A 9,702-nucleotide genomic window follows, 5' to 3' on the forward strand; every position below is an offset into this window, starting at 1 on the left:
TGCCACCCCCGGTGCTGTCCCCGGTATTACCCCCGGTACCAAACCATCCCGCCCGCACCCCACCCACCCCAAGGCGCCGCTCCGCGAGCCGCGCCGCCCTCCTCGCGCTGCCGGCGGGGGATGCCCGTCGGTGCGGCGGGAGCATCCCCGGTGCCACCTCCCGGTGCCGCCGCCCCCCTGTGCCGCCGGGCCGAGCATGCGCGCCACCGCCGCCCCCCCCCACCTCCGTCCCTCCCTCCCCGGCTCCGCCGCTCCCTGCAACGCACCGGGGCGATCGCGGCCGCCGCTGCTGCCGCCGCCGCCGCGGGCACGGGCGCGGGGAGCGGAGCCATGGCCGAGGGCGAGGACCTGCAGACCTTCACCTCCATCATGGACGCGCTCGTCCGCATCAGCGTGAGCGCCCGCGGCGGCGGAGGATGGGGGGGTGGCGGGGGGAGGACCAGGGACCCCCGGGACCGGGTCACCGTAGCAACGCGGGGTGGGGGGGCGATGCCCTTGAGGGGTGGGCGGGCGGCGGACCCGCAGCCCGGTTTACCGCAGCGAACCCCCGGGGAGGGTCGGATCCGGGCTCCCCGCCCGCACCGAGCTATGGCCGAGCCGGGAGCACCCGGAGCACCGGGGATGGGGGGGCGACCCCATCCCGGCCCCCATCCTGGTTCCCAGCCCAGTCCTGGCGCTGGTCCCAGTGCTGGGCCCAATCCGGGCTCTGCTGCGGGCCCAATCCCGGATCCCATCCCAGATGCCATCCCCATCCCAGATCCCATCTGCATCCTGGATCCCATCCCCATCCTGATCCCCATCCCAGATCCCGGCCCCATCCCGGTCCCCAGCACCATCCCAACCCCCAGCCCCAGCCCATCCTCATCCCAGCCCCGAGCTCCATCCCAGCATCCATCCCAGCCCTCATCCTGGCACTGGTCCCGGTGCTGGTCCTCATCTCCATCCCAGCCCCAGTCTCCATCCCCATCTCAGCCCTGGGCCCCATCCTGGTGCTGATCCCAGTGGTGGTCTCCATTCCCATACCAGTGCTAGTCCTGATCCTGACCCGATCCTGGCCCTGCTCTGGGCCCAGTCCCAACCCCAATCCTATCCCAGCCCTGGGCCCCATCCTGGCTCTGGTCCCAGTGCTGTTCCTGATCCCAACCAAGCTGCAGGTCCCAGGCCTGATCCTGGCTGTGATGCTGGACCCAGTCCTCATCCCCACCCCAGCCCTGGTCCTGATACTGGTCCTGGCTCTGGTGCTGTTCCCAAGCCCGATCCTGACGCTGCTGTGATCTCAGCCTTAGCCCCCAACCCCAGCTCAGCCCTGGTCCCAGTGCTGCTCCTGATCCTGACCATGCTGCTGGTCCCGGGCCTGATCCTGGCCATGATGTTGGTCCTGGTCCTGGTGCCGGTGCCAGCCCCAGTCCTGGTCCTGGTGTGGCCTCAGTTCCCAACCCCAGCCCAGCCCTGGGCCACATCCTAGTGCTGGCCCCAGTGCCAGTCCTGATACTGGTCCCAGGCCTGATCCTGGCCTTGATGTTAATCCTGGTCCTGATGCTGATCCTGGCTCTGATACTGGTCCCGGCCCTGATCCCAGCCCTGATGATTATCCTGACCCTGATGGTGCTGGCCCCAGCCCTGCCCCTGCCCCTGATGCTGGTCCTAGCCCCGATCCTGGTCCAGGCCCCGGTGCCAGTCCCAACCCTGATCCTGGCCCTGAAGCCAATCCTGGCCCTAATGCTGATCCCAGCCCTAGTGCTGATCCTGGCCCTGGTGCTGATCCCAGCCCTGATCCTGGCCCAGGTGCTGATCCTGGCCTGATGTTGATCCCAGCTCTAATGCTGATCCAAGCCCTGGTGCTGATCCCAGCCCTGGTCCCACCTGGTGCCAGCCCCGTTCCATGGGCAGCAGGTGACGCTCCCCTCTCTGCCCTCAGACCAGCATGAAGAACATGGAGCGGGAGCTGGTGTGCCCGGTGTGCAAGGAGATGTACAAGCAGCCGCTGGCACTGCCCTGCACCCACAACGTGTGCCACGTGTGTGCCAGCGAGGTGCTGCTGCAGCACGGCCACCTCTGCTGCGACCCCACCTCCGAGCCCACCTCGCCCGCCGCCACCCCCTCCACCCGCAGCCCCCGCCTGGGCCGCAGGGCCGTCCCCAAACCCGACCGCCTCGACCGCCTCCTCAAGTCAGGTGGGGCTGGAGGGCACGGCAGAGGGGACAGGGATGGCACAGGGCACCGGGATGGCTGGAGGGGAGGGGGATGGCTGGAGGGAACGGGGACAGGGATGGGTGGAGGGGACAAGGATGGCTGGGGGGGACGGGGATGGCTGGAGGGGATGGGCACAGTAGAATGGACAGGGACAACAGAGGGGAAGGGGATGGCTGGATAGGACAGGCATAGCTGGAGGGATCGGGACAGGGATGGCTGGAGGGGATTGGGGTGGCTGGAGGGGAGGGGGACAGCTGGAGAGGGGACAGCATAGCTGGAGGGGACAGGGACATGGATGGCTGGAGGGGACACCAGAGTGGACAGGGACGACAGAGGGGAAGGGGATGGCTGGAGAGGACAGGGGGGAAGGGGATGGCTGGAGAGGACAGGGACGGCTGGAGGGGATGGGGACAGGTGGAGGGGATCGCAGTGGCTGGAGAGGATGGGGACAGCTGGAGAGGAGGGCAGATGAGACACCAGAGGTACAACAGAGGGCACAGTGGTGGCTGGAGAAGAGGGGAATGGCCAGAGGGGACAGGGACAGCAGGAGGGAATGGGGACAGGCATGGCTGGAGGGGTTGGGGGTGGCTGAAGGGGATTGAGGTGGCTGGAGGGGATAGGGATGGTTGGAGGAGTGGGGGATGGAGACAGCTGGAGGGGATGGCAGAAGAGACAGGAACAACAGAGGGCACAGGCATGGCTGGAGAAGAGAGGAGTGGCTGGAGGGGACGAGGACAGCTGGAGGGAACAGGGACAGGCATGGCCGGAGGGGATGGGGGTGGCTGGAGGGGAAGAGTATGGCTGGAGAAGGGACAGCATAGCTGGAGGGCAGAGGGACAGGGGTGGCTGGAGGGGATGTGGGCGGGTGAAGGAGCTGGGGACAGGGATGGCTGGAGGGCCTGGGGATGGGGACAACTGGAAGGGATGGGGACAGGGAGGGCGCCCTGGGCTACCCTTGGAAGGGCCCCCACTGACACCCCCTCCTCTCCTCCCTCCCGTAGGCTTCGGCACCTACCCAGGGCGCAAGCGGGGGGCTGTGCACCCCCAGACCGTCAGCTTCCCGTGCCCGGCCTGCCAGCGGGACGTGGACCTGGGGGAGAGGGGCCTGGGCAGCCTGTTCCGCAACCTGACGCTGGAGCGGGTGGTGGAGCGGTACCGGCAGACCATCAACATCAGCGCGGCCATCATGTGCCAGTTCTGCAAGCCCCCGCAGCTGGAGGCCACCAAGGGCTGCACCGAGTGCAAGTCCAGCTTCTGCAACGAGTGCTTCAAGCTCTACCACCCCTGGGGCACCCAGAAAGCCCAGCACGAGCCCACGCCCCCCACCCTCACCTTCCGTCCCAAGGTACGGCCTCCCCTGCGGGTCCTCCTTCCCCCACGGGGGGATTAAGGCTGAGGGAATTGGGATTAAGGCTGAGAGAATTGGGATTGTTCAGCCTGGAGAAGGGGAGGCTTTGGGGTGACCTAATTGTAGCCTTCCAGTACCTGATGGGAAGTTGCAGGAAAGATGGGGCAAAACTATTTAGGAGAGTCTGGAGCAACAGGACACGGGGGGATGGGTTCAAATTGAAGGAGAGTAGGTTTAGATTAGATATTAGGAAAAAATTCTTTACTGTGAGGGTGGTGAGGTCCTGGCACAGGTTGCCCAGAGAAGCTGTGGCAGCCCCATCCCTGGAAGTGTCCAAGGCCAGGTTGGACGGGGCTTGGAGCAACCTGGGCTAGTGGAAGGTTGGAACGAGATGATGTTCAAGGTCCCCTTCCAACCCAAACCGTTCCATGATTCTGTGATTCTATGACTTGGAAGTGCAGGGGTGGTATCCTGTGGGGGAGGGGGTTGCAGAGCCCCTCTGAGCCCCACTGTGCCCATGCAGGGGCTGATGTGCCCAGAGCACAAGGAGGAGGTGACTCACTACTGCAAGACCTGCCAGCGGCTCGTGTGCCAGCTCTGCCGCGTGCGCCGCACCCACACCAGCCACAAGATCACCCCGGTGCTCAGCGCCTACCAGGCCCTCAGGGTAAGGGCTGCTGGGGCCAGACTGGGCTTTGGCTGTGAATTGGGGGCACCACAGAGCCCTGGTGCAGGGGGAGGGGCGAGGTGGAGGTGGGGGGCTGCTGGCACCTCACCTCACCTCACCTCACCTCACCTCACCTCACCACCTTCCTGCAGGAGAAGCTGACAAAGAGCCTCGCCTACATCCTGAGCAGCCAGGACACGGTGCAGACCCAGATTGCAGAGCTGGAGGAGACGGTGAAGCACACAGAGGTGAGGGGGGAAGGTGCCTGCCCGGCCCTGAGCTGTCCCTAGGCAGGGGTGGCACGGCCAGCCCGGTCCCCTCCAGTCCCAGGCTGTGCCACACGCTGACCCTGCCGTGCCCGTGCCTGGCAGGTGAACGGCTCGCAGGCCAAGGAGGAGGTGTCACAGATGATCCAGGCACTCTGTGCCATGCTGGAGGAGAAGAGGGCCACCCTGCTGCAGGCCATTGAGGAGTGCCAGCAGGAGCGGCTGGCCAGCCTGCACGGCCAGATCCGGGAGCACCAGGCCATGCTGGAGAACTCGGGCATGGTGGGCTACGCCCAGGAGGTGCTGAAGGAGACTGACCACCCCTGCTTTGTCCAGGCTGCCAAGCAGCTGCACAACAGGTACCAGGCTGTGGGCACGGGGCTGCCGGGGGGGGTCAGGACACTCTGGTGCCCGTGGTGCCCCCCGACATTCCCACTCTCTGGCACTGCAGGATCCTCAGGGCCACCGACTCGCTGCAGAGCTTCCGCCCTGCAGCCACAGCCTCCTTCAGCCACTTCCAGCTGGACGTCAGCAGGGAGCTGAAGCTGCTCACCGACCTGGCCTTCATCCGAGGTAAAGGCAGCGGGACCCGGGCACCGGCTGTGCCCCGTGCGGAGGCGCAGCCCCCGCGGGCAGAGCGTTCCCTGCCCGTCTCGGAGCCGCAGCTCAGCCTCGGCCGCCGCCCAGGGCCGCGCTCGGGCGGGCGCTCGCGGATCTGCCGGTGCCCCTCCCCGTCAGGGACGGCCCCCCCGCCCCAGCAGCCCCCAAAAAAGATCCCTGCCCTGCCCTGTGCCAGAGCAGACAGGCAGGGCCGTGGTGCCAGGTGAGGGCAGCAGGAGTGCCGGTGGGTGAGTACGGAGCTGCCCCGCTGCCGGGCAGGCGCTTCCCGCAGGGCAGGAGCCGCGTGGCCCTGCCGGACCCGCTGGCGACACGTTTCAGACCTGCTTCTACCTCTCTTTGTTTATAGGCTGCGGCCGCTGCCGAGGCGTCACCGAAGTAACTGAGGCAAGTCACACCCCTGCCCTAGAGCCGCCCCGCTCTCTCTTCCCATCCCTCCATCCCTCCATCCCGTTCCCACCCTGGCCCTGCTCCGCCACCATCCTCCATGCCCATCCTGCCCGCAGGCGCTGGCAGCCGGTGGCTCTGCCTCCTCCATCTGCCGCCGCTCCTCCTGCCCTCCCACCCTCTCCTCACCCCATTTCCATGCCCCTCCTCGCCCCATTTCCATCCCCCTCTCGCCCCGTTTCCATCCCACTCCTTACTCCATTTCTGCCCCCTCGTTGCCCCATTTCTGCCCCCTCGTTGCCCCATATCCATCCCCCTCTTGCCCCATTTCCATCCCCTCATGACCTATTTCCATCCCTTCCCTCACCCCATTTCTGTCCCACTCTCACCTCACTTCTGTCCCATTCACCACCCAATTTTCTGCCCCTTCTCACCTCATTTCCATTTCCCTTTTGCCCCATTTCCATCCCCTCCTCACCTCATTTCCACCATCACTTGCCCCATTTCCACCCCATCCTTGCCCTATTCCCCCCCACCTCACCCCATTACTTTCTCCTTCCTTGCCCTGTTTCCATTCCTCTCTCCATTTCCATCCCCCCTCTTCCCATTTCTGTTCCCATCCTCCTCTTCCCCCATTTCCATCCCCTTCCTCACCCTATTTCTGTTCCCCTCTTGTGCCATTTCCACCCCATCCTTGCCCCATTTCTGCCCCATCCTCACCCCATTTCCTTTCCTCCTCACTCCATTCCTGCCCCCTTCCTTTCTCCATTTCCATCCCTCTCCTTGCTCCATTCCCATCCCCCTTCTTGCCCCATTTGTCTCCCTCTCACCCCATTTCTGTTTCTGTCTGCACCCCATTTCCACCCCATCCTTGCCCCATTTCTGCCCCATCCTCCCCCTATTTCTATTCCCCTTCTATCCCTATTTCCATCCAACTCTCACCCCATTTCTGTACTCTTTCTCACCCCATTTCTGTCCCTCTCTTTGCCCAGTTTCCACCCCCCTCCTCATCCCATTTTCTTCCCCCTCCATTCCCATCCCCATCCCCTACCACCCGCCATCCCCATCTCCTCCTCCTCTCCCGCTGCCTCCATCCTCTCTCTCTCTCTTTCTCTCTCTCTCTCCTCCCTCCCGACTTGCACTCGGCCTGTCTGGTCCCTGGAGCCCCACAGCAGCAGCTCCTCTGTCTCCCCGACTCTCGCTCTCCTCCGGTGCCGACACACGGTCTCCGCAGTCAGACCCCCCTTAGACTCCGCTGGTTGTGCGTCCGTCCGTCCGTCCGGAATGCCCCCGTCCCTGCGTCCGGCCGCCTCCCCGCCTGCGGGGGGGGGGATGCTGCCTGATGCCCGCCGGTGCCTCTCCCCGCAGCGCCCGAGGCCCCCGTCATCGACACGCAGCGCACCTACACCTACGACCAGATCTTCCTGTGCTGGCGGCTGCCGCAGCACTCGCCGCCCGCCTGGCACTACACGGTGGAGTTCCGCAAGACCGACGCCAAGGCCAAGGGGCTGAAGCTGTGGCAGCGGCGGGAGGAGGTGCGCGGCACCTGCGCCCTCGTCGAGTACCTGGACACCGACAGCGTCTACGTGCTGCGGGTGAAGGGCTACAACAAGGCGGGCTTCGGGGAGTACAGCGAGGACATCTACCTGCACACGCCGCCCGCCCCGGGTGAGCGGGGCCGGGGGGTTCGGAGCACCTGCAGAGCGCCCCGGGGTGTCATCCCGCTCACCCTCCTCCTCCTCTCCTCCCCGCAGTCCTCAACTTCTTCCTGGACAACCGCTGGGGCTTCAACCGGGACCGGCTGGCCATCAGCAAGGACCAGCGCGCGGTGCGCAGCGTCCCCGGCATCCCCATGCTCTTCGCCGCCGAGCGCCTGATGACCAGCTGCCACCTCTCCATCGACCTGGTCATCGGTGACGTGGCCATCACCCAGGGCAAGAGCTACTGGGCCTGCTGCGTGGACCCCAGCTCCTACCTGGTGAAGGTGGGCGTGGGGCTGGAGAGCAAGCTGCAGGAGTGGTTCCAGGTGCCGCAGGACGTGGTGAGCCCCAGGTGAGCGGGGCAGTGAGCGGGGAGGGTCCTCTGCCTGTTCCTGCCTCCACAGCAGGCGCTGGGGTGTGGGGGGGAGCTCCAGCCTGTCCCGTGTGTGTCGGTGTCAGGACTCACCTGTCCTCCTGCTGCAGGTACGACCCCGACAGCGGCCACGACAGCGGGGCCGAGGACACGACGGTGGAGGCGCCGCCACCCTACGCCTTCCTCACCATCGGCATGGGCAAGATCCTGCTGTCGCACGGCTCGGCGCTCACCTCCCGCGACCCCAACGGCTGCACCGTGCCCCTGCCCCCCCGCATCGGCATCTGCCTGGACTACGAGCAGGGCAAGGTGAGCTTCTACGACGCCGTGTCCTTCCGCGAGCTCTGGGAGTGCGGCGTGGACTGCTCGGGGCCCGTCTGCCCCGCCTTCTGCTTCATCGGGGGCGGGGCCCTGCACCTCCAGGAGCTGGTGGCCAACAAGCAGGAGCGGAAAGTGACCATCGGGGGCTTCCCCAAGCTGGACTGAGCCGTGCCCGCGCTCCCCGCGCGCCCCCGGCTGTGCCCCCCGGGAGCTCCGGGGCCGGGGGGGCAGGGAGCAGAGCACAGGGTGGGCAGTCCCGGCCCTGCCGCTGCTGGGGACAGGCCAGGTGTTTGTTTTGTGGGATGGGGGGGGGGACGGGGACAGCTCTGCCGTCCCCTCCTCGCCCTGTCTGCCTGCCCCTCGCCCCAGCTCGGCCCCGGGCTGCTCTGGGCTGGGGCTGCGGGCAGGGCTGGCAGAGGGTCAGCCCCAGAGACGGGTCAGGGAGGGGGACGGGGCTGCGCAGGGAGGGGGGAGGCAGGTGACAGTGGGGGTGACGGTGGAGGGGAGAGGCTGGGCGCTGGCTGGGGTGGGGGAGGCAGCTGGGGTAGGGGAGAGGGCGGGGGGGGAGACGGGGCTGGAACAAAGTGTGAAGACGTTTTGTAAAATGGCTCGTTTTCAATGCGGCTCATCCGGCCGGGCTCGGCCCCGGCCACAGCCACCGAGGGGTCCCTCCCGTGGGCTCCCGGTGCCCCCTCTCTGCCCTGTCCTTGGGCAGCCATGTGCCTGGCCAGCCCTGCCTGTGCCCTGCCTGCACGTGCTCCGAGGGCCACGCTTGGCTCCCGTTACACCGCTCGGTGCCAAACCGCACACGGCCGGGGCTGGGGCCGCGGGGTCCGGATCCGACCCGCCCAGGGGAGCCCCACGCGCCGCGGGGGCCGTGCTGGCAGTTCCCGTGCCGGGATCTGTCCGAGCTGCTGTCGTTTCTCCTGGGTTCTGTTACAACAATCGCTGTATTTTCATGGTTTCCTACAATAAACTGCGATGCCAGACTCCTCGGGAGCCTCCCTGCTGTGGAGGGCAGCTGTGGGGCCAGGCAGTCCATGGGGTCGGGCTGTCCATGGGGCCAGGGGACTGTGGGGCTGGGCTGCCCCTGGGGTCAAGGAGCTGTGGGGCTCCTGGGCTGACCATGGGGCTGGCGAGCCAGAGGCCGTGGGGTCGGTCTGTCTGTGGGCTTGGGGGGCCGTGGGACCAGGCTGACCGTGGGGCTGGGCTGTCTGTGGTGTTGGAGTGCTGTGGGTCTGGGCTGTCCTTCAGCCTGTGCCCAGCAGGGGCCAATCCTGCCCAGCCCAGGCAGTGCTGACGTGTCAGGTCCTGCCCATGCTCTGCTCGGCCACGTGGTCACTGCCACCCCATCCTTAGGTGTCAGGGGGCTCCTGGACAGGTCATCGCCTTGCTGGGCCTAAACCAAATCCCTGCAGCATTTCTGGGGGATCCCAAAGGCACACAGTCCAGCTGGGGAGGCTGAGGCATCCTCTCAGGGTGGGTAACAGGGCTAGACCCCCCACTTGGGTACACTGCATGGCAGGTGGAAGGGCCACATGGGGCAGGGCCCCCCCAGGCCTGCTGCAGCACCTGCAGCTCCATTTTTGGAGCTGGTGTGGGTTGGGGTGCCTGCCCCTGGGGACCCCACCCTTATGTTTGAAAGTGAGGGGGCCGTAGGGTCAGGCTCCCTGTGAACAGGCAGCTCTTTGTAGGGCCCAACCCTGGTGCCTGTTTCGATTCCTGGGGCCCTGCCCAAGGCTGGAGGGTGGGGAGGGTGAGGGGGGGGGACTGGGGAGGGGCAGCAGCAATGCCAGGCACCCCCCTGCTCTCCACAGGGCTCTGCCCCA

The 9,702-nt window shown here is 66.5% G+C and overlaps 1 protein-coding gene across 1 annotated transcript; it reads left to right on the forward strand.

Moving 5' to 3' along the window:
* Positions 1-300: 300 nt before the first annotated feature.
* Positions 301-8,344, forward strand: TRIM46 (tripartite motif containing 46). The gene is made up of 10 exons (XM_017808374.1): positions 301-393; positions 1,919-2,174; positions 3,195-3,538; positions 4,065-4,208; positions 4,361-4,456; positions 4,580-4,833; positions 4,926-5,047; positions 6,848-7,147; positions 7,234-7,531; positions 7,663-8,344. Exons 1-10 carry the CDS (start codon positions 331-333, stop codon positions 8,036-8,038), a joined length of 2,253 nt encoding a protein of 750 aa, XP_017663863.1. The 5' UTR covers positions 301-330; the 3' UTR covers positions 8,039-8,344.
* The last annotated feature ends 1,358 nt before the right edge of the window (positions 8,345-9,702 follow it).

This window comes from Lepidothrix coronata, unplaced genomic scaffold (assembly GCF_001604755.1).
Source record: "Lepidothrix coronata isolate B3197 unplaced genomic scaffold, Lepidothrix_coronata-1.0 Scaffold23, whole genome shotgun sequence".
Taxonomy (NCBI): domain Eukaryota; kingdom Metazoa; phylum Chordata; class Aves; order Passeriformes; family Pipridae; genus Lepidothrix; species Lepidothrix coronata.